We start from the raw sequence: 23,463 nt of genomic DNA, 5'->3' as shown, positions 1-23,463 counted from the left end.
TGGATTTACCCCACAGATTCGGGACTAGAACAATATCCCGATCTATTTCCACAAGGATACTAACTTGTTACGCTGGCTTCCGACCGGTGACTACCAAGCAGTCAAAAATCGGATGGACTGATCGCTGTCGCGATGCTTGTCTAACTCGAGCGTTGAACACCTCGACCCGTTCACGCGACCATCCCAGTACTTCGGGAAACAACACTCCTGTGAAAGCAGGTACTCCTTCAATCATGTTGATTCCCATAAGTGTGCCAATTTCTTTCAGACGTTCGTCCTTTGGCCAAGGGCCGATAGGAAGTTTGAACTTTTCTTCCTTGACACCCTCAAACCCAGCCTCCTCAATCCACTGTTTAAAAGATGGTGCAGGATCCATTGTTCGGCCAATCTTTTCACAGGCTACCGTGAGATGTTCCATCATCTCCACCAAGGCGTTATCTGGTTTGAGCGAGTCGTCTTCCGAATATAGTGTATTGGCTGTTTCTTGGAACTCAATCCATCCGCCAGGCTTAAGATTGGCATAGGCCTGTTTGATAAGCCGCGGCCAATCCTTGATAGAACCAGCCATGTATTTGCAGTGGATGTAGTCGTAGGGAACTGGATCTACCCAGTCCGCCTCAACGTCATCAACGATGAATCGGACGTTTGGGGGTACCCAGTCTGGTTGGATGGGACTTAGGTCATTTCCGATGACAGTGGCTGATGGATGGTCGTCTCCAAACTGTATTGCCCAGAGACCAGTTCCTGTGCCGATGTCGAGTACCCTCGCACCCTCTGTCTCGATAGGTGCTAGGTAAAGCCGGCCATTGAGCAGCCGAGTAAAGACGTGATGAACCATATCGAGACGATCCTGTTCCTCATCGTCATTGGGAAAGCTGTACTCTCCAGCTCTGTCGCTGTGATAACGGCGCCCGTTCTTCCATTTGTATTTGAGTACACTGCTGGCAATGGACGTGTTATCAGTGATGGAGTCGGCGCCATAGGTGGAATCTTCGGGGTCGGAATGCACGTCGTCGTCGACTTGGACTTCAGCAACTATTGTATTGTCCGCCATTGTGATACTTCATGCGACGGCTTCAAGTTGTACAAGAGAGTGACACAAGATGCACCTTGGGAGATGCAGTCATCAAGTTGGGATTCAGCAATCAGATGATTGAAGCGGGGTGTTCGCGACCAACATGCGAAAAACCCTCAACCAACTGCCAAATTCAGCGATGACGTATATGCCAAGAACAAGGATGTTACAGGAGAAGATAATGTCTGTGTCTCATTGCTTGTGATGTTCAGACAGTGCTATCCCTGCCTCGGGCGGAAATTCGCCAGATTAAACAGTCAATGGAGAAGCCGACACGTGGTGTGTAGAGGTCTACCGAAACCCCAACGCGTCAACATCTAATTCATTTCATACTTCATTCACTTAACTGGACTTGTTTGAAGGATAAATGAACGCGAATTGACATATGCATCAACTTGATTGTATCAAACAACGCGTCAGCTTGACACGCTCTAGACGCGTATTGACTACATGTACTTTTACTCAAACGCGTCTTTTAACCAATGAATCACCAAGACAACGTGGCCGAGTGGTTAAGGCGATGCCCTGCTATCTCTTACGAGACATCATAGGCATTGTGTTCGCACGCGTAGGTTCGAATCCTGCCGTTGTCGATTGCTTTTTGTTTTCTATTGGAGCACCAGACGAGTCAGGCACGGATCTCTGCTTTTTCCCTTTTGCACGTTGGTTTTGTTCGATTCAAATTGACTTAATCTATCTAGGGCGGCTACAATAGCCGGAAACAGTTAGTAACCCATATGTGCGCCAGGACTGTAGGGTAATGTTTATAAACAAGACGGAATGGATATAATTATCTAGAGTAAACATGCTGGTGTCTTGGTGGTAATTATTTTCCATTGTGGCATTATTTTTTTATTATCGCGATAATTTTGCTCTATAACTAGAGTGTTGTCGTTGTTGAATGGATTTTCGTACTGATGTTTTCTTGTTTCCACTCTGTTGTCTAACGATCTTCCATAAGCAGCTTTGGGGGAGTAGCCGGCAATAACCTCTCAGATCCAGCCATCCAATTCCGTATTCTTCACAGCAGTCTCATCCCATCTATTGTCGTCTTAATATCTTCATGTCTGTGATGTCCTTTAACCATGCTAACAATCTCCCCACCTCAGACTTTAACCTTTGTTTCACTATGAACAGAGTAGCAGAATTCTCGCAAAATAGCCGACAATTGATCGACCGTTACCCTGCAAGCTTCACAATGGCGTCAATACCCCTTGCACATGATCCTAAATGTTTCATCGACAAACCATGTCCATCAATCGTGCGTCCGTGGCGGTTACATTCTCCCATGCGCACCACGTGGCTCTAGACATCAGAATGAAACCTCGTTCCGAGGAATGCTCTTGATAGGCTGACATTCGTGTCATGACTCGACGTGTTGTCGGCGCGAGAACGAAAATCACCCCATTCCTGATGTGTAAAGTCTATTGGACGCCACAACTCATCATCGCTCGGCAGTCTCCAACACGAGAAGCATTATTTCAAGCCGCCACTACCGGAGATGTGAAAATCTGAGACACCAAGGAGTCAAGGCTAAAATCGTTCATGTCGGGGGAACAATCACGTCGAGAAAGTTGACTTTGAACAAAGATATCTCTCGAGTCATGTATCTAGACAAAGTCCCTGTCGCCACTGTTTAGTTCATCCATCATCGTCATAGACACAATTACTCAACATCACTCAGATCTCCGTCAGTTCATCTGTGCTTTTCCGGGCTTCCAGCTTCCGGGTACCTTTGCTCCATCTACCGGGCTACGGATCGAGCCCGCTTCGCCCGCAGAGGTCATTTTGACCCAACTTTCCCACTAACCACAGCCCGTTCAACTTTGGACCGGCCTCTAATTAACATAGAGGATACTTGCCCATCCAATAAAACATCACAAAAAACCTCCGAAGTGGCAACCACGTCCACTACGGTCCGAGAGGCTGTGCATTCAGGTCGCCAGGTAATCAAAACAAAGGCTCTAGTGCCAACTAACCATTTTCTGATGATCTTTTGAAGAAACCGTCCCGACTGGTGTTTTAGAAAGGGGTTCGTGCGTTTTGTATGGCCCTTTTTGTTTTCCCCTCCCCCCCAGCCTTTCGCTCCCTGGTTCTCTTTTTCTTCCTGATCTGGAAGTGTAACGCTATGTTTATCTCGACAGTTCTGGATTCCCGTGGATAAGGGGATCAATTGGGAGCTGCGAACAATGCACGATGAGGGTTGAGAGACTGGCTACGTGGGTCGCTTGTTTTGCAGTTTTGACTGTCAGTGCGGCGACCTCTGTGGCGAAGGAGATTAATGCTCAAGTCCAAGCGACGATCAATGCGTCTCCAGCATGCGCGGTAAGCAATTGAACCTAGAGTTTTCTATTGAAGTAATATGAACTAACATCTTGAAGCAAGAATGTCTTGTTGCGGGATTGCAGTTAGACTGCGATTCACAAGATGATAAAAGCTGTATTTGTACCTCTCAAGATTTCCATTCGGATTTAATTTACTGCATGAGACAATATTGTCGCATCCCCGCTATTTTCGGTATGTCTCACTATGATCTTCGTCCAGGATTAACCCCAGCGAGTATTTACTGACATGTCACATTCAGCCTCTTTACGTCAGGTCGATGCTTTATGTGAACGTCCACTGCGAGACCGTCGAAATGATGCGTGGCCATACATTTCCATTCATATCCTGTCTATCCTTTGTACTGTTATTCGCATCTATACCAAAGCGTTTCTTGTCAAGCAGTTTTCACCTGAAGATTGGCTATCCTTGACTTCATTTATTATTTATATCGTGTATTTCGGTATTGGACATCATGGTAAGATATCCAGAAGAACGTCTAAGAGAATGGACTAACAAGTTGCAGCATTGATGTCTGCCTTTGGCCAGGATATCTGGCAGGTCAATGCCGGAGACCTATCACATGCTCTCAAGGTACGCATGGCAATAAGAGCGACTAATCTCAAATGCTAACAGCATTAGTTATTCTGGATCGACTGCCCGTTCTATAGCCTTCTGATGGGCATGACAAAAGTCACCATCATACTATTTTATATCCGCCTCTGCCACGTATACACGCGATTCTGTCAAGTCTGTTGGGCCATCATCGTCATGGTATCCCTCAACACCATCGTCTTCATGTTCCTTAACATATTCCAATGCACACCAATACACTGGAACTGGAATCGATTCAGCGGAAACGACGTCGACTTTGAGTGCATGGATTTGAACAAACTGCAATGGTCGATCAATATTACGAATATTATTTTCGATGTGGTGGTTTTGGCCCTTCCGATACCACTGGTTTGGAGGAGTATGTGTTATCTTCACGACTCACCAATAAGAATATTGCTGACATAATTTAGTGAGGTCAACATTCCGCCGAAAACTCGCCATCATCTTCATGTTCAGCCTAGGCATCGTAGTCCTCGTCGCCAGCTGTCTCAAAATGCGATACAACATCCTTTACGGTCACTCCACCAACATAACATGGGATTACATGGACCTTATGGTCTGGGCAGGTATCGAAAGCTCCGTGAGCATTGCAGCGCCCTGTCTTCCGACTGTGAGATTATTCCTACACAAAGTCTTTCCACAGTCTTTCGGACGAATGTTTGCTTTTGGGTCACATGCAGATCGAACTCTCGACGATGAAATTAAAGCAGAGGAAGAAGAAGTGGCACGCTGGGCAGCAGATCTTGAGAAACCATCAGACGCAGCTATGGTAGTTGTCAGACCGAGAAGGGCGGCGATAAGCTTAGGTCATGATTTCGGGCCTGCGCGAGGAGGGAGGGGAGGAAGAGGTGGAAGAAGAAAGCCCATGACGGAAGCTTCTAGGATTCTCAAGAGTGTCGACGAATTTGACGAGACGCCACTTGTTACGTAGAAGATGGACACGCCCCAATGTTGAGAGGATAGAATAGGCACATGATTAAAAAAAATTACGATGACTCAGAATTTAACACGCAATTATCCCAACCATTGCCTCATCTCCGTGTCAACCATTCACGGTATGCCCCTTACGTACGTGTTACAAAGTCTTGACATGGTATTTTGCACTCATCGTGAACGTGGATAACTTTGTTAGGTGTTGGAGAGTTGAAATATGCAAAGTTTCTGATGTATTGCATGGAAGTCTGCGAAGGCTATTATCTATTGCTAGTGTAAGTAAAAATGATTCTTGGACAAGCTTTAGATATGTCCCCTCAAGCCATGCAAAAAGAAGAATAAGTTAACAGTAAACCATGAAATAGACTTAAAGTTATTAAACCCAGATGCATCCCCTTTGATTCATACGCAAGAAACTTCTATGAGAATGTTTGACTGTAGAGTATTATAAAGCTTCTGTCTTTCTTGAACCTAAACTAATGTTTTAATCTTAACATATTTTCTGTTCCGCCCAATCCCTGTGCTGGGGGGAATAATCAATAAGAGTACGAAAGATGATTTAGTACAAGAGTTAGAGGTAAAGAGCAAAGAGAAATAGGGCCATATAATCACGGTAGGTACTAAGCCGAGTGAGGTTTGAAGGGAAGAATTAAATCCTTTGTTGTTAATGGGATAGTGGATATAAATGGCTGAGTTGGACTGGGATGGGGTATAGGCAAGTAAAGCTGACTCTGGGTAAATTGCAGCCACTTTATTGCCTGGGGCAAATCGTGCTGCATGTCGTCCCCAACAACTGAAAGCCAACGTTTACGACAAGAACTAAAAGTCTAGCTATGAGCAAGTATAATCGTAAGTAAGTTCGACTTTTTCAACCTTTTCTTCCGGTGTGACTAATGCTGCCTCAGTCAACTTGATAACGGCTTTCTGGAGTCCCATATATAAAGCCATCTCTCGTCCCTGATTCCCATGAACAATCTCTTCCCTCTACACATCAACTTGACAGCAAAGCTTGATCACCTGACTACGAGCATCAACCATCTTACTACGAAGTCTTCACACTTCAACTTCTACTACAAACGTCTCACTCTCCAACTTCCGCGTCAAGCTATCTTCTATCTTCTACCAAGAGCATTCAGATTAATAAGTCGTAACATCTGACATTGCTATCTTCGCCGACATCACACAATATCTTCTACCGTCACTCTTATCTACATCAAGCTTCTACGCCACTTCAACTTCAGACCTGCCATTCACCTATCACTCCACTCTACCAATCAGCCGCAAAGATGGTTCAGTTTGCATACGAAGACCGGTGCCGCAAACGTGTTGTTCCCAAGATTGCGATGGAACAGAGGCAACTCAAGTACGAAATTCTCAAAGAAGCCAGAATGATTCAGCGCGTCTACGACTATTTCCAATCCAACATCAAGGCTGGAAATACCGGACTTCCCAACTCTCGATGCATCAAACCCGTTCATCTGCTATCTGCAAGCAGGCTTCAACCCGTCTACAGGTTTGAAGATTGCCCCGATGATGACGGCGAGTTTCCTGAATCCTGGATCACAGTATCTGGCGCCTTGAAGGATGTACTCTTCGCTTGCTACTGGTATGGGGGAAGACTCTACAGAAATCCTGAGAAGGATCTAAAACACTTTGTTGAGGTCACCCAGGGAAAAGAGGCTTTGGAAAGAGCGGTGAAGATCTGGGAGAACAACATTCCATGTTTCGTAAATCCTAACTTCTGGAAGGTGTCTGAGCCACGGTTCCCAGTCTATAAGCCCCTAGAATGGGAGCGTGTGGATCGCAAGCCTTTTGCGGAATACCAGAAGTTTGAGAAAGCGGTTCCATACCAGCCCACAAAGGAAGAGATAGCCGAGACTGAACGTGTGCGCAAACAGAGCGAAGCATGCGGTACACCTTCCGAGCAGACTGCACGATGCTATCTGTTCGACCTCATCGACACAAGCCCTTCAGCACGAGAAACACTCAAGAAGCAGGCTAGAGAGGATCCAAAGGCAGCTTACCATATTCAGCTGCTGAAGGAGAAGAAGGCTGCCGATGGAAAGACAAGGGAACTCGAGTCTTTGTCAAATTCTGAGGGAGAAGAGAAGGCCACCAAAGTCAACGAGCCCACCCAGGTTGACGACCAGAAAGAAATGGTGCGCCAAATGTACTCCATCGAAATCTCTGACGATAACGACGACGAAGACGACAAGATGTTTCAAATGGAACAGAGGCCCTGGAATGGATCACAGCCTCGCCGTTTTCCCAAGCCTGTGTTGACAGGATGCCCCACTGGTATCCTTATCGATTTCTAGTCTGGTTATTTGTCTAAGTTCACAAAGGCATAGAGCATACTAATAGTACAAACCATTTTATTTGGTTCTGGCAGTCTTTAAGTAATCAATCTTAATTGAATTAAATTCTTTATACCTGCATAAACTGTGACAAAGTTATATAAAAAATACCTCTAGATAAGAATAAATATTAAATGGTAGAGTAGATGCCTCACTGTACCAAAAGCAATCACTCAACTTGAAGATAAGCATGTAGAAGATAAGCCGAGTTGTAGCCACAGTAGGTATTTTCCTCCCTCGACCATTCTTGATGTAAAGCATGTTATAAAGAACAAATATATTTACTAGATACCGGTATCTCTATTAATCTAAAACTAAAGACAATCTAAAACACCAAAGTCAACCCAATTCAGTATAGTCAATCTGGTTTCAAATCCTCCTCCTTGTCAATCTCAATGTGTTGGTTATCAATCACTACTTGTGATTACTTAATAAGTGTAGACCTGATCGGGTCCAAGGTTGCCATAATGTCCAGAACCGAAGGGGTTGGAAGCAGTAACCTTCTGGCCGTTGATATCAGCAACACCAAACCATGCAAGAATCTTGCCCTTGACAACAGTGACAACAGCAAAAGCGGGTGCTGGCTCAGTGACATAGCCCCAAGAAACAGTGAACTCAGACTTTTCGTTGCAAGGCACGTTGGTCCAACTCTCGGTAGCAGCATCAGATCCAGGATGGCGGACAATGGTGCAGTTCTCAGTCTTGCCGTCAGCCTCAATAGCAAAGTTGTAGTCGCAATCCTTCTCGTCTTCACCACAGTAGCGGGTCATGTTCTTGATTGACCAGAACTTGCCGTCGATGGGTCGAGGATCGGGGTAAGTGGTGTTGGGGAAAGAGGGCTTCTCGTGACCAGTGGGGGCGGGCACGGGAGGTCGATGAACATGAGAGGGGATAGGATGAGGCAAAAGAACTGGAGGACACAAGCTGGGACGAACAGGGCTGCATCCGCTAGTGCTTGAGGGAACAGGAGCAACAACCGTCTTGGTGGTGTAGCTTGGGTGACATGAGCCTGTGTTGCAAGGCGAAGACACATAGATGACGGTGGTCACAGTCTTGACAGGTGCCTCTTCAGAAACAGTGATGAGAGAAGCAACAGGTCGCTCGTAGGTAATGGTGGCATCTTCAGTAGGAGTAAGAAGAGAGTTGTCAGGCTTCTGGTAGGTCTTGGTAGTGAAGGTGTAGATGGGGGGAGCTGGCTTCTCGTAGGTCTTGGTAGTGAAGGTATAGATGGGAGGAGCTGGCTTCTCGTAGGTCACGGTGACATCCTGAGTAGGAGTAAGAAGAGAGTTATCAGGCTTCTGGTATGTCACGGTGACATCTTCAGGAGGAGTAAGAAGAGAGTTGTCGGGCTTCTGATAGGTCCTGGTGAAGACTTCAGAAACGGTGATGAGAGAGGCAACAGGTCGCTCGTAGGTAATAGTAGCATCCTCAGTAGGAGTAAGAAGAGAATTGTCGGGCTTCTGGTAGGTCACGGTGGCATCTTCCGTTGGATAAAGAAGAGAGTTGTCAGGCTTCTGGAAGGTCCTGGCGAGGTCCTCAGAAACAATGATGGTAGGGATAGCAATAGGAACAGTGCCGGTAGGGCGAAGTGCATCAGGATCTGCGATGGTAGGAATAGCGATTGCAACAGTGCCAGAAGGAACAGTGTTGTCGTCGCTGGATGGACCATGTCCAATAGGAATCCAAGCAGCGTTGGCAGTGGTGGCCAGAGCCAGAGCAAGAGAGAGCTTGTTCATGATGGGCGATTGTTGTTGAAAACGAAGGTAGTCTGTATTGTAAGACACTGATTGATGGTGGTGGATATCGAGAAGTTGAGTGCGATGTGCTGCAAGTTATATACCTACGTTCTCTATTCATGAACCAACGATAAATCTATTTCTGGTATACTCTTAAAGATTCCAGCGCGCCAATCTAACAAACATCTCACGATATTCTAGCAGACGATATCACCGCCTAGGTCCTTGGCATCACGATATCATCAAACTGAATTCCAGAAGGAGTTTACTCTCTCAACAGTCGCCATAATGCCCCCACTGTTTTACCATAGTGATCGACCAAAAATAGCCCCCAGCCACGGGAATTTCCCGATCATGGCCATCAAAGTTTGACATTCCCGAAGAACCCGCGACCTCCCTCCGATCCGTTTGTTCCGGCTCCGTTAATATGGGTCTTCTAGAACCGATGCGGCGTCTTCTGCCACACGGGAAAAGTTTGTTCCATCTTGAACGGACGACCTTTGAGTTTTTGGTTGTCGTGTGTTTTTGGAAGTGGCTTGGGTGGAGTGATGAGTCGTGATCTGCAAGGGACTGGAATGTGACACCACGGAATACGATATTGGCATTAGGTACGACAGGCAGACAACTTCATTGAGGCATTTACGGACCGCCAAACAAGAGCATGTCATTGTTATTCGTGCACAAAAATTGAATTGAGAAGACAGCAAATCTGCATTGCTCCGAGCGCTATCCTCTGAGACATAAGGTCTATGAACAACACAACTAACGTTCTGTATTCTAAAGCATGTCAGCAGCCTGGTACGCTATACCTGATTTCGCATTTCCGTATGTCAAGTTGAAGGGTGAAATGAACAAGTGTTTAGAGTTTGGTGTTGAGATAGTAAAACAGATAGAGTGTATAGAATATTTATCTATGACACATATGCGATTGACATCTTGGCATGAAATAATGAGTTGTCATCCACTCGGTTCTTCATTAGATCAAACCCTACTGTGTATCTGATTGGTAGATCTTTGATTGCCATCCGTCTAGTTAGACTCACAACAGTCAAGGTCACACGTAGAGCCTTCAAATCTCTCATATGGAAGGCAATCTTTACATTGCATTCCTATGTACCTTGATACTTCCGCAATGCATTCTTCGTCTGGGATATACTCATGGGTGTTTAGTAATTCGAAGTCTTTTCCAAGCAAGTGATGCACATTTTCGGGCAGCACTCCTGATAGCTGTTAACGGAAGCTCTTTACTCTGTTTTTTTTATAGTTACTTACTTGCTCTTGGGGAAAAAGGAACCCCAAATCCCCGAAATACCTGATACCGACGCAAATCATCCACATCGTTAAGACCTGGGCTATACAGCTGTGACATACGTCGTCGAAAATATGTCCGGATGAAACCTTCAAACGCCAAGGGACTCGGATTGAAAAGCTGCAATTGGGGTATGAACTCAGCCATCAGATTCTCAAGAAGGGCAACAGAGCTTGGTTCGTTTCCACAAGAACGAATTTCCACGACCTTATCGGGGTCCTGACAAAATATCGCCCTGTCTGCCTTAATGTCTAACGATAGTAGGTTGCAGGGATCGTGATCACCAATTGTGTCAAACAAACAGCATGTATGGCTCATATCCAAAGCTTCAAAGATGAGAAGACGAAGTGCCTCCTTTGCCAGGTCTGAGAGTTCATCAGAGTGTGGCTCATCGAAAGTTTGACCATGTAGAATGCTTTGCAACGATTCGTGGTCTCGTACTTCAGGTACAGACCTAGAGGTATATAGAAAGAATGTTTTCAGAAATAGCTTGATAGGTGAACAGCCGTGGCCTTCCGCATTACACCAGCACGTGCATTTATCGTCGGCGGCTAAGTTGGATGAAATCTCGGCCAGGAATTGTATTTTGTGACAGTTATTGCCATGGTCCGAATAATATCGGTTGGAATAATGAGCCAACCGGGCTCCCGTGTAGTGATAGCCTGTAGCAAATATATTCAAACCAATGTTCAGAGGGTCCTTGGCACTTCCTCCCATAAATCCGTGCTTAGATAACCAATGAATTGTTTCTTTCATTCGCTGCACACTCTGATGATGCAAAAGTCCCTTCCAACCATGGATGCCTGCCATAGCGGGAGTTCGACCGATGCGATCGTAGCCGCCGAAATGACGGAACCCTTCTCGCCAAAACCGATGGAACAAAACGAATGGTATGGCGATGTTGATATATATTGATTGGTAGTTCGACTGGACTCGTAGATACGGGGCTATCCGTATGTTTGCTGTGTCGAAAGCTTGACATATGTCAGCAGCTGCTGAATCTGCGAAAGATCAAGAATAGCCCGAGTTGTGCCTGTGCGAAACTTAGAAGTCGAAGCCTTCTCATAGAAATATGATTCGCCATCACGTTGGCCATCTTCTTTGACATGCGGAAGGGCCAATGGTCCTCGTATGGAATGCAACAACCTGCTTCTAGCAGCATTTGTACCGAGTCAACCTGGTCATACTCTGCAGCTCGTGACATAAGTTGGACATGATTTTTTATATCGCCCTCGGATAGTAGAGTACTTGCCTTTGTTGTCAGAAGATATCTCAATCCTTCCGGCCAAGTGACTGAGAACTCGACAACATTGACACCAAAGACGCACTCAAGTACTGATTCAGGAGCTTGTCTGACATTTGATACGAGATCCCCTATACTTCTGCAAAGTATGGCTTTGGTGATGGGGGACAGATCCATTGCTGAGAATGGGGTAAAGTTAGTATCGACGATTTGTACCTTGTTTAAGGCTTGTCTGAGATAGGAAGAGCTACCCACAATCTCGTATTAGTGATATTATAAATGCAGAAGGCTTGAACGGGGATAGGCGTTTTATAGTGACGAGAGAGAATGAGAAGCAGGAGACTCCATATAGAAATGATACTAGATAGTTTCTATTATCGCTTTCCTGTTCTAATCTCGTGAGATTCTGGCCAACAAGATAATCGGCGATGGAGCTAGAAGAAGTTAGTATAGGTGTATCCATTCAGTGGGGTTCCATTAACTAACAGCATTTCTCCATCAGAATCATTGGCTTGAAGTAAAGTTCGGATGCAAGATACAAATGTATAGGTAAGTGTTTCATCCTGGAGGATCCATTCACTTATGGTAACCCAGGAATCGACACTCCTATGGAATCTATAACCGAAACACATATTGAAGAGTATCTAAGTCCTATTAGCCACTTAGCAAGATTTTATCTTTAGCTGGCTCACCTTAGCGTGTGTATCACCGTACTGATCTGTGTCCAACGGTGAGGCCAAGCCTTTTGAGTACAAAGTCAATATTTCGCGTTCTAACGACTCGAGCTTTGTAATCTTGTTGCTGGCCGTATCGGATCCCAATGACTCGTCATATGCGAAACTCACAATTGCACTTATAACTGGGCTTTCGTACACCATATTTCTACACCTTACTGAGAGACTAGGTCTGCTAGTTCCTGATGTGTACTCGAAACAGGCATAAGTCATTCGGGCAGAGAGCCAAGCTAGTTTCAATCGAAGTTCTGCTTTGGCCCTTCGTTTGGTGCCCTTTCTCGTGCCCCATAGCTTGCAAGATGTCAGATGACGTTCCTGCTCTTCGAAGAGAAATTCCAAGTTCCAAAATTTGAAGGATCTCGTTCGGTTTGGAAGGGCAGAAGCACAATAACATCCTTGACATAGCCTTGCGTTAGCATGTCTCGCGGGCGATTTGTCGTTTTGGATCACTGGGGTATTTGTGTTGTGATAGGTTGTAGCAGCGCCTGTATATTGGAAAATTTGGGGGCCATCAATTCGCATGCCCTAAATATGATCAGTACAAGTAGACTGGACATTAACAAAAGTGTTACCATGCTTGACATTAAGGCAGATTGGAACTCCACTGCTTGTGTAAGTCGTTCCAGCTTGGCGGCTGTGACTTGGGTATTCGCTTCAATTGATCGTGTACCAGTCTCGACAATGGTCAGCTTTCCATCGATCAGTTGACCAAGATCTTGGACAGATAGCTGTGTCTGATGTAGCTGCTCCTGTATGTCGCTAAGCGTGTCAGATATGGCGGTCTGTAAAGAATGAAGCTGAACAGAGTTGCGGTGCATCTTAGATTGTAGATCTGCTAAACAACCACCATGACTCGTAGCATGGCGTTCCAGGTCCTTTGATATATCGTTGACTATAGCGTCGACGGAAGCATTGGAGTCCCTAAACGTCTAGCGTAAGTTTTGATACGATAAGAGCTAGGGTTTCTGTGAGCATTACAGTGATATGACCGAAATGATCAAACCCAGATCATCCAGAACGGATCGTAAGGAATCTCGGATCGTGCTCAGCTTCTCTTGTTGGAAGGGATACGAAACAGCACGCATTACATCAGCTGCTCTTTTTGTGGCTCTGTTTGACGACCGCGTTTTACATAGCTCGTCCAGAAGCCTTTGAAGTTCTTCAAGCTTCGCATAGCAGTTGTGGGCGCACGTTCGAAGAGAATTTGTTCCATTCCTGAGGCCGACATTGGATAGCGTATTGTTCAAACTGTAAAGTAGTGATACAACTTGCTCGACCTCTCTTACTCCATCTCTGATCTCTTTCTTTCGGCCTCTTACCGCTCGTAGGTACTTGACAAGGCCGTCACAGACTTGAATACCAAGTGACGTGATGCCGACAGCTGTTCCTGTCACAGATAGCGGATCCGACATACTGTGGCAATGTGTCTTTGGAAACACAGGATAATTTTGCTGTTGTGGAAAGGTCAATTTGTAAAAGCCTGAGGTTTTGAGGTCAGACATATCACGGGCGGGGTAAAACCAAGCTGCACGCCGAGAATATCTGCGCACATCGTTGGGCATCCATCAAGGCAGACTGCTGGTTCGCAAAATATTGGTTGCGTTGATCTCATTGGACTACCGTGCGTGACTTGGGGACGTGGCTGTGGCTGTACGGTTGAGATGTGTTACACGTGACGACAAATATTGATGCTCGCGATACCTTTATTAATTGGATTGATATTATTACTCCAGCTTTGATACTTGCTACCACCCTGTTCGCTCCCAATGCGCCTAACTAGATCCCATACATGCTACTGAAGCACATCCTGGTAAAATTGAAACTGTTGTGGTGTTCGTCCACATACTCGGCTTGCACAAAACTAGAATTCTTCGCATGCATGAATCCATGCCAAGCCGTTCCATTATACGGACCATCCACCACCGCTCTTATTTCAGTCTTGTCGAAAGAGCTACCCATGCAAGCCATTGCATCAGCCTGCCATCCCGTACCACTTGTAAACTTTCCGCAAGGAGTTTTGCGCGTCTCGATGCATGCAATGACAATGAGTGCGATTCCGAGCCCTAACATCAATCCGGTGTAAAACTTGTACCACACCGAAGAGATGCACGGTAGAACGGTGGACCGTGATGATTTAACGCCAAAATACCAGATAGTAATCAGTGCTGACACACCAATCACAAACAAGTAAAACAAAATAACGACAAAGGTCGTGAATGTGTAATATAATGAGCCTCCGAGGGTCACAATGAAGGACAATGCGAGAGCAATCAGGGCAAGTTGAGCGAGAACATAGGCGGACCGGAATACCCTGCTGCCCCAGAATGAGGTATTGTGATATCTCTGTGGGCCAGATAGTGAAGGGTTGGTGGTTAAGAGCTCGAAAGATGCTGTACTGCACTCTATTATCTGAGGTGTTCCCAAGGGGATATCTTCCATGGACGCGAAAGAAAATTCGTCAGTCAACCAGATACAGCTGCACAGTCTTAGTAGGCCAAAAAGAGCTACTGGAAAGAAGATGATGTCGACGCCCATGAACACGGTAAACCCAGGCGCAGCAGGGTCAATCTGGCTGCCGAGCAGTAAAATGATGGCCTGGAGTCCTTGGACAGTGATGATGAGTGTTTTGAAAGCATCTCTGGAAAGAAACGTCACTCTGTTATCGTCGGGAAGCTGGACACATCTTGGGCGGCTGTATTGGATGATCTCTTCGGTTCCGTCCCATCCTTCATCAGTCCAAAACAGGGCGTTCGTAGCAGCCAGATCGATCCTATCCCAGTTCTTGGCACGGATTCTACGATCAGTGACCATGGCGTATCGCCAGAGGATGGAGGTGGGATTATAGTGGCAGAGACGCTCGTGCCATGGTGGGCGACTGATTGAAAGATAGGTTGGTGCTGGCGCGCCGATGAGAACGTGGGCAATGAGAGGTGCCAAACATAGAGTAAGAAGACCGATCCAGTCCGAGAGGGTGACGTCTTGGCTCTGGAAGACTATAGGATGAATGAAGAGAGCCATGATGGATCCCAGGACCACTTTGATCAAAGCAACACACGCACGCGACTTGACCAGGAATCCTAAACAAAGAAACAATGCATCTTTCGAGGAAAGGAAGAAGTCAAGAAATCAGCCCTACAGAAGAAGATGGGAAAAAAGTCTAGGCGCCCAGAAGTTAAAGGGTTAACCAATTGTTCTTGGTGGTCTGGTTCCTGAGGCTTAGTGCTTATATTTACAGGGCATGGGATCCTTCGACGGGTCCTGATTTTCAAGTTGAGGAACTGAGCAATAAGATGAACGGGTTCTTGCAATGCGAGAATCCACCAACAGTGTTGTGGCCACTAAAACGTGGCTGAGCGTCAGCTTACGGCAGGGGTTCCCATGTCTTTGAGCCCCAGCACCAAGAAAAGACGACTTTATTAACGGTTATCGTTTAGCGAAGTCATCTTACCCTAGAACGAAACCGATTGATACGGTGAGATACGGAGGTTTTCTTTGAGCGACATACTAATCATAGATGTGTTGTTTTATAGGTTCATGAGCAAACAGAATTTCATTCTTCATTATCATCTTATTTCTCTCAAGGTATTTCCCTCTAATTGGTCCCATAGAAGTCCGTCCAGAACAAAGCGGTGCCTTTCTCTCACTATATTTTATTCGCTTTCTAAATCACCCCGGGCCTTTTCCATATCCTTTTTCAACATTTGATAAAACACACTCTTTTCCCTGATATGATCTCCATACCGAATAAACACAAACGGAATCGCACACATAAAGACGCTAACAATCCCCAGCACAGTCGTGGCCCATCCAACGCTGAGCGCAGTATACATCGGCGCCGCAGCAAGACAAAGTCCAGCAGCTACAAGGTTTCTAAGACATGAACCTATGGCCATGGCTGAAGCCGAGTAAACTCCGTAGCAATCGCTGAGATAATTTGTCAAAGACATGTTGATGAGAATTTGTGTTGCCCCGAAAGGGACTCCGGCTGTCATGGGGGAGATCCAGGATATCTCTGGTCGTGCAGTCCAGCCAAGCCAGAAGAGCGATATAACCAAGAGAGGACCACCGATGCATGCTAGAGGAAGTCTGCTGTACTCGGTCTTCTGAGCCCATGTTCGGCCCTCTTTCTTGCATCGCGTGTAATAAGCGTCCCAGAGTATAAAGATGATCATTCCCAGAAAGATTCCGCCGATGATAGGGAAGTACATGAGACCGCTTGTCTTGGTAGACATGCCGTAGATGCCTTTGAACACGATGGGATATGTCTGAAAGAACATGTAGTAGATACTGTATGCCAAGGCGATGTATAGACTTGACGCAGCAACGATAAGTTCGGTGAAGAGCATCTTGACAGGACGAACCAGAACAACACTCATCATGTTCTTCCAGCCCTTCGCCTCAAGTTCGATCGCAGCATAAGTTTCGACATTGCCGTTTCCTGTTGCGCGAGCCTCTTTTCGTATCTTCTTCGCTCGTCGCTCAAGGATGGTAGGTCCAAAAGTCTCTGGCAGAAACGCTAATGGTAGAATTGTCACACCCGCAAGGATCAAACCCACCCAAAACGCCCATCTCCACGAAACCTCCGAAACATAGCCCGCTATGGTTGGTGCAATGAGAGGTCCGCAAATACTAACAGCGAAGAAACACGTAAAGGCTCGACCTCTTGTAGTCAAGTCGCTGTAAATATCTGCCATCATACCACCACCAACGACAGTAGGCGCGCTAGCGAAAATGCCAGACATGAGTCGAAACACGAGCATCGAAGCCCAGTTTGGTGCTAGAGCGCAAGCAAGTGTGAAGATGGTGTATCCGGCAAAAGCTGCTTGCACGACATATTGACGGCCCTGAAGCTCTGACAATGGTCCAAAGACTAATGGGCCGAAAAGATATCCGACTAGGAATAGGGAGATGGGAAGAGCTAGTTCGGGGTTGCCTTGGGTGTTGTCTATGCCATAGTCGGCACTCATGGGGGCAGTGACGTTGGCGGGTAGAGATGATGCGAGAGTGCCGTTGAAGAGAAGCAGGGTGGCGGTGAAAACTATGAATAGCTTCTTTCTCTGTGCAATTGTCAGTAAGTTGCATCTCCTATGTTGCAAGAATAGTCATACACTTGACCAATTGTATGGGTTCTCAGGATCGTTGGCACTGAGTTTCAAGATAGTCTTGTTCGTTTCAATTGAGTTGGTAGGGATGTTCTTTTCGTCCACCAACACCCCTGGGGGTTGTGTGACTGGTTTTTCGCCCTCCATTATCTGAGGAATTGATTGCGAGTTTCGTGAGTTGACTTCAAATTCAGGTTCAACAATGAAAATCGTCTTCTCACTCAATAACAGCGTAGTCTCAATCAACCAGGGTGTGCGGCTTTGGAACAAAAGCTGGAAGGATATTCCCAGAGTTAAACAACTCGTTTCATTTCTGCTCGTTTAGCCATTCCCTTTTCGGTGTCTACAAGCGACAGACAATGTGGGGAACGCCCAGTATGCACGAGGAACGGAAATAAAGGTGTCGGTGTCAACAAAAGGACTCTCCAGTGGTTCCTTTGACATATGAGTCGTTCTTTTGGAACATTCCGAGTCTCATGTGAAGGATTGAATGTCAGAATAAGCTTAATAATGGTGGCTGCGGTCTTGTCCGCATCCTCCTCCATCATCTCTTTGAACTTTTATAATGCATATCTAGGTATACGCGAGATACGTGAAAGGGATCAGACTAACTTCAGCTGGTGAACAAGTCGGGAATTTATTTTGTTACTGATTGTATGTTTGTTGTTTTGAATCAATTGCGCGATTGACCACTGAGACTGGTGACTGTCTTCAAAAGTGAGTTGACCATGAGGAACAACCGAATTACATTGCACTTGTAATGTATCAATCTGCAGCCAAAGAATGCAAGATGAAAACTTCTCACCGGTCAATGACCTGTAGAACCTGTAGGGCGTATATTGACAAGCCAAGTCTCAATGAACCCTGCCAACAGAAAGATTTCCGCCCAATCTGGTTTAGCAAGCCTCTCGATCATGACATAATGACCAATTTCCCCGCTCGTTCATCACATCCCGAAAGAGAAAATCTATACGACGCAAGCGAAATCTGCCTTTGACAATTCCCTTCACCTCTGTAAGACAGACCATCCTCGTTCTTTTTCGCTGTTTGTATCCGAAAATATACCTCGAAAAACCTGACGCGCAATGCCAGATCGCGTCGTGAGAAGACGGAACGTCAAGACCCGCAATCGAAATGGCTGTTCGACGTGCCGAGCTCGGCGGTTAAAGTGTGATGAGAAAAAGCCCGAGTGCAATAATGTGCGTGCATACTATGAGCGAGGTTATGCTGCTAGCGAGTGACTGACTCCATACAGTGCACTAGACTGAGTATCCCGTGTGGCGGTTACGCGCCAAAGATCATCTTCAAGGACCAGACAAAGCTGTTCCACCAAGACTCGCCTAGACGGACAAGGTCTGGTCAGAAACTGGGTGACTCCGAGTCAGTTCTTGACTTGGAACAACAAGATGAAGTCGATGATAGCTTTCAGGTTCCTGAACAACAAAGCCCGCCCCAGGAATTTCTCGCGTCGTTTGTTCCAGCAACTGATCTACAGAACGATGCCATCGAGACTCAGAGCCCCATATATCACGTCGGACAACCGAATGACGCGCTTCACTCTTCACATACCTTGTCAAGCCCAGAGATATCGTCAACATGGGGTCCGGGGTTAATCCATGGCGCTGCTCTGGTCACCACCGCCAACACACCAGCAAGCGATCATCATGAACCTGCGCCGTATATGGCGTCTCCAGTGATCACACCCGGTACATCATCTCACACCCCGTTTGCGTACGCAACTCCCAATTTCTCATCGCCTCAATTTCCCCATCAGGATGGCATACCCGAAACGACCAGGGCGGATAAGTTCTTCGGCATCAAAGTGTCTCCGATGATACCCCATGGCCTGTTCGAAAGTATGAAGTTCCCAGAGGACATGCTATACTACCACCATCTACGCGACACTGGACCTTACGGAGTCCTCTCAGTCCTGTACCTCAACGACATCCTTGAAGCTGAATACTTAAACGGATCATTCTACCACGCCGCACTCGCACTTTCTGCCCTTAAAATCTCAAAGTCTGACGCCCATACTCACCTTCGCAACCAAGCGTCGATACATGCACTAGAGCATTTTGTTGTGGCGCTTGGAGACATTGGCAAGATTGAGGTAGAAGACATCAACACTCCAGGCAATGCTGGAAATCCGAGGAAACGAGAAAATGCTGTTTCTTGGCTGAGCACTGTGCTGTTGCTCGCCCACTTTGAGCTGAAGCGCGGACAAATGAGATTGTGGTGTGTTCACGGTCGCGCAGCTGTTGACTTTCTCTCCACGCACTTAAGTCTCGTGCGAGCCACAGATATTGGCGAATCCCTCGTTCGCGCTTTCTCGCGAATAGCGGCTCTGCTAGTTATCTATGAGCGAACACATGCAATACAGAAACAAGCTATATCCCCAGAAGTGTCAAGTTCTCTGATTGAACTGCTTGCTTCGTCGAATTTACCCTATGATAGACTTATTTACATAGGGCCGAGGGTGAATGCTTTAGAGGAAGAATGGAGAGCTAATCTTAGACCTGATGCGACGTGGAATGAGCGCGTTGATAAACTCAGAATTGAACTCGAAGAATGGCGACAAAGTTTACCGCTAGAAGAAGTCCCAGCGTTTGGCGATGAGGACGAGTTGGAAGGACAGCCTGTTGATATAAAACCGCTAACGATATTGACATCCTACGAACCCGTCAGAGCAGCGACAAACTACGCGCACTACCTTGTTCAAATGCTACGAGTAGACATGATGTATTCATCCGAAGGATATCACAATATCTCTCCTGCCGAATCAGCCTCTACCATTCGCAAAATCTGTCGGCTCACCTTGGGTCTACCATACACTCTCTGTGTTAGTGTCAACAATTATGGCCACGGTATGCTTCCAGCCATGTTGGATGCTTATCACATGGCAGACGATAACATGAGGGATTGGATCAAGAAATGGATATCCTCGCGACCTGATACGCGGGAGGGAATATGGGATATTGGGCGTGTGCAAAAATTAATTGCCTATTTAGACAGAGAGTACACGGGACAAGGGTCTAGAGCTGGCTGGACAGTTATTAAGACGAGGATGATTGATCAAGAAGATGGTGGTCAGGAAGGGAGAGATGACGCGATGGATGACGCGACTAATTTCTGCGTTGAGATTTACTCGAAAGGGAAGAGAGGTTGGAGTATGGACTTTGTTGAAATTGAGTGAGACAGATGATCTAGCTGAGTAAAATAGTTTAATAATACGACATATCACGCCCATCACTTGTCTCATGGCATAGTCTATAAGGGAAACCAATGAATGCTATTCTCGAGTCACAAAAGACGGTCAGATCATCCAATCAGACGAATCTGCTGATAAAATGTCTTTAGAATCTTACCGACATCGGTCAGCTTAGAAACCAAGACATGTTGAAATCCCTGCGGGGCGCGCCCTTGGGCAAGCCACCCAATTGAGTCATCGACAAGTTGGTCAGCCCAAGCTCGTCTAACCAAGCCTAAAATGGTAATTGTATACGGTAAGATGAATAATGTCAATCAAACTTGTCAACTTGTCAAGTGTAGGGCTGAGTGTGATTGACATGTTGACTGATTGATGGGCGCAAATGACTACATCTTGGGCGTATGGTATTTGATATAAAAGGAAATGAATGTTCGCACAAAATATTTTTTATTCATCAAGCAATACAGTCAAGCAAACAAAGCAACTACCCAAAGCTTTTAAACACTCAATTACAAAAGAGACAAAAACTACATCTTTGTGAATACAAGCTATCACTTACACCGACTCCATCAAAAAGCAAATAATCTTCACTATAACATCGCAACTCTACCTCAACATCACAATGGAGTCCACCAAGAACAACGCTCAGAAGGTCTGGTCTGCTATCGTCAAGCACGCCAAGGAACACCACCGATCTGTCAACGCTGCTGTCAACGTCTACTACCCTACCCCAAGCGCACTTTCACCTCGTGCTGCTACAGCAAAGACTGTGTACTCGACCTCATCGAGCGCACGATCATCCTATGAGAAGAACTAGGAGACTTATCTAGAGTCTTGGTCAAGCGGGGGAAAATTACTTCGAAAGGCATTGATGAATATGCATGACGGGTCATTGGAGTTTGGGATTTTATAATGAGAACTACGATGCGATAATTGGGTGAATCGTCTGTCTTGTTTAGATGACGATCGGGGGGATGCTTGGGATTTGTTGTTATAGATGATATAATACCTTTCAAACTTTATTATAATACTATAAAAATTGCAATAATATAACATGGCGGCATTCGCGGAGGTAGATCTGTGATAAAATATCGTAAATAATATTTAACTCTTCTTACGTTTAATAAAATAGCTATCCGTGTAAATACTTGAAGAAACCCCACCAGCTCCTGACTTCAATGCCTAGTGAAGCAGCTGAAAGATGGGTACCCTTCCGGTCACGGTGTAATAACCCACTAATTGTCTAATACAGTAGACACTGTATTTATCTCTAACAGCCAGGTCACAACCTACAGCAGCTTCTTATAGCAATCTAGCTTCTTCTTCTTACAGATAGAGAGTTTTTACAGTGGTCTTTGGCAGAATTTACACTAGGTCCTTAGAAGATTTGCACCTAGCTGTAATTGATCTGATTGGCTAGGCCCCCTTACACCGTGACCGGAAGGTTTTACACCGTGACCGGAAGGGTGCCGATCTTAGGCTTCAGCCTCAACTTCGGTCTAGACGAGAATAGTCCGTGAATGGTTCTAATGGAAACGTCACGTCTCTTCGCTTTTCCATAGCTAAATGAGTTGGTCCTTGGTTATTACCCATTAACCCATGCTGCGTGGCGAGGCGAAACAAGTTTGACCCCCCGCGACATGAGTTAACAGGGAGATGCTGGTTAATGGTTGTTGGTTGTTGGTTGTTATGTATGTTGGTTGTTAGTTGTTGGTTGTTGGTTGTGAGTTATTAGCTAATGCCCTATACTCGGCGATTGCCTAATGTAGTTTATTATGACGGTTATGATCCGTTTGGGCTCCATAATGAATACGTATCCACGACTCGTGGGATCGTATGATGGACTTTTCAGTCACAACCAACAGGATCTGCGTTCAGTAGAGCTTAGACCTTGTAGATCCTCGCTTTGACCACCTTCCAGCCACTCATTTATGCTCACTTATGTTTGCATTAATACCAAAGTATACTGGCTATGCTTGTATTGCCGAGTATACTAGCTGGTGGTCTAATAAAGAATATGGAAACCTGCATAAAGTAATACAGGTAAAATAGTCCTAGCTTTCTTTTAGCCTGCCTGCGTGCCTGGCTAGGGATAAAGATCTAAAGGCCATTAATGCCGGGCAGTAGGATCTCAATGTAGCTTTGAGGGGTAGTATGAAGGAAGATCTTATGCAGCATAACGTCATGATGGCTATCTCTTCGCTTGCCTTCAACGGTTTCCAATCCCTGACCCTAGAGATTGGAAAATTATAAGAGCAGCAGATATCATCCTTTAGTTTTAGAATTTCTTCTTCATCAAACAACCACTACAACCTCATTCACTCTATAAACATCTTTTCCAAAACACAGACAACTCTAAACCACATTTACCACTCCCACATTCCACCCTTACCTCAAGAACAATGTATCTCAACATCATCACCTCCCTTGTCCTCCTCGGCAACATTGCCACAGCGGCTCCAACTTCGGACCAATCTGTCAACCTTCAGAAACGCGCAACGCGCCCTGATATCACGGTCGAGATTTGGACGGACGAATATTGCGAAACCTCCACTGGAACCTTTATCGACAACAAGCCCAAGTGTATCAACATGGATAACTTTAGCGTCGACATTCTTGGTGTCACTGCTAAGGTTGATGGCACGATCTTGGGTGATCGTTGCAGTTGGGAGGTCTGGGCGTACCCTAACCTCGATTGCGAAAGTGATGACAACAGCGGTTCAACCGGGAAACTTACTTCTTATGGAACGTGCAGACACTTGACCGGTCTTCCTACAAAGCCTATCAAGAGCGTTGGGGTGTATGAATTTGGCCCATGCGAGTAGATAT

The 23,463-nt window shown here is 45.9% G+C and overlaps 10 protein-coding genes across 10 annotated transcripts; 5 read left to right on the top strand and 5 right to left on the bottom strand.

The window, feature by feature from the left end:
• Positions 1-67: 67 nt before the first annotated feature.
• Positions 68-1,054, bottom strand: FSST1_012800 (class I SAM-dependent methyltransferase; the record flags this gene model as incomplete). Its single annotated transcript, XM_083236058.1, has 1 exon — positions 68-1,054. The coding sequence occupies one exon, from the start codon at positions 1,052-1,054 to the stop codon at positions 68-70; it is 987 nt and encodes a 328-aa protein (XP_083082496.1).
• Positions 1,055-3,646: 2,592 nt separating this feature from the next.
• FSST1_012799 (uncharacterized protein) lies at positions 3,647-4,943 on the top strand (the record flags this gene model as incomplete). The annotated part of the gene is made up of 4 exons (XM_083236057.1): positions 3,647-3,875; positions 3,924-3,991; positions 4,040-4,370; positions 4,423-4,943. 4 exons carry the CDS (start codon positions 3,647-3,649, stop codon positions 4,941-4,943), a joined length of 1,149 nt encoding a protein of 382 aa, XP_083082495.1.
• A 1,288-nt stretch (positions 4,944-6,231) lies between these two features.
• On the top strand, positions 6,232-7,263 carry FSST1_012798 (uncharacterized protein; the record flags this gene model as incomplete). Its single annotated transcript, XM_083236056.1, has 1 exon — positions 6,232-7,263. The coding sequence occupies one exon, from the start codon at positions 6,232-6,234 to the stop codon at positions 7,261-7,263; it is 1,032 nt and encodes a 343-aa protein (XP_083082494.1).
• Positions 7,264-7,730: 467 nt separating this feature from the next.
• On the bottom strand, positions 7,731-9,038 carry FSST1_012797 (uncharacterized protein; the record flags this gene model as incomplete). Its single annotated transcript, XM_083236054.1, has 1 exon — positions 7,731-9,038. One exon carries the CDS (start codon positions 9,036-9,038, stop codon positions 7,731-7,733), a length of 1,308 nt encoding a protein of 435 aa, XP_083082493.1.
• Positions 9,039-12,770: 3,732 nt separating this feature from the next.
• On the bottom strand, positions 12,771-13,736 carry FSST1_012796 (uncharacterized protein; the record flags this gene model as incomplete). The annotated part of the gene is made up of 2 exons (XM_083236053.1): positions 12,771-13,245; positions 13,303-13,736. The coding sequence occupies 2 exons, from the start codon at positions 13,734-13,736 to the stop codon at positions 12,771-12,773; spliced, it is 909 nt and encodes a 302-aa protein (XP_083082492.1).
• Positions 13,737-14,100: 364 nt separating this feature from the next.
• Positions 14,101-15,342, bottom strand: FSST1_012795 (uncharacterized protein; the record flags this gene model as incomplete). Its single annotated transcript, XM_083236052.1, has 1 exon — positions 14,101-15,342. The coding sequence occupies one exon, from the start codon at positions 15,340-15,342 to the stop codon at positions 14,101-14,103; it is 1,242 nt and encodes a 413-aa protein (XP_083082491.1).
• Positions 15,343-15,974: 632 nt separating this feature from the next.
• FSST1_012794 (major facilitator superfamily domain-containing protein) lies at positions 15,975-17,573 on the bottom strand (the record flags this gene model as incomplete). Its single annotated transcript, XM_083236051.1, has 2 exons — positions 15,975-17,381; positions 17,433-17,573. 2 exons carry the CDS (start codon positions 17,571-17,573, stop codon positions 15,975-15,977), a joined length of 1,548 nt encoding a protein of 515 aa, XP_083082490.1.
• Positions 17,574-18,511: 938 nt separating this feature from the next.
• Positions 18,512-20,619, top strand: FSST1_012793 (Zn(II)2Cys6 transcription factor; the record flags this gene model as incomplete). Its single annotated transcript, XM_083236050.1, has 2 exons — positions 18,512-18,625; positions 18,682-20,619. 2 exons carry the CDS (start codon positions 18,512-18,514, stop codon positions 20,617-20,619), a joined length of 2,052 nt encoding a protein of 683 aa, XP_083082489.1.
• A 294-nt stretch (positions 20,620-20,913) lies between these two features.
• On the top strand, positions 20,914-21,451 carry FSST1_012792 (uncharacterized protein; the record flags this gene model as incomplete). The annotated part of the gene is made up of 2 exons (XM_083236049.1): positions 20,914-20,929; positions 21,183-21,451. 2 exons carry the CDS (start codon positions 20,914-20,916, stop codon positions 21,449-21,451), a joined length of 285 nt encoding a protein of 94 aa, XP_083082488.1.
• Positions 21,452-23,036: 1,585 nt separating this feature from the next.
• Positions 23,037-23,459, top strand: FSST1_012791 (uncharacterized protein; the record flags this gene model as incomplete). Its single annotated transcript, XM_083236048.1, has 1 exon — positions 23,037-23,459. One exon carries the CDS (start codon positions 23,037-23,039, stop codon positions 23,457-23,459), a length of 423 nt encoding a protein of 140 aa, XP_083082487.1.
• Between the last annotated feature and the right edge of the window lie 4 nt (positions 23,460-23,463).

The sequence above is a fragment of the Fusarium sambucinum genome, chromosome III, assembly GCF_050947815.1.
Source record: "Fusarium sambucinum isolate potato_lamoka chromosome III, whole genome shotgun sequence".
Taxonomy (NCBI): Eukaryota; Fungi; Ascomycota; class Sordariomycetes; order Hypocreales; family Nectriaceae; genus Fusarium; species Fusarium sambucinum.
Note: the sequence above shows the minus strand (reverse complement) of the source record. Positions and strands in the feature narration are given on the sequence as shown.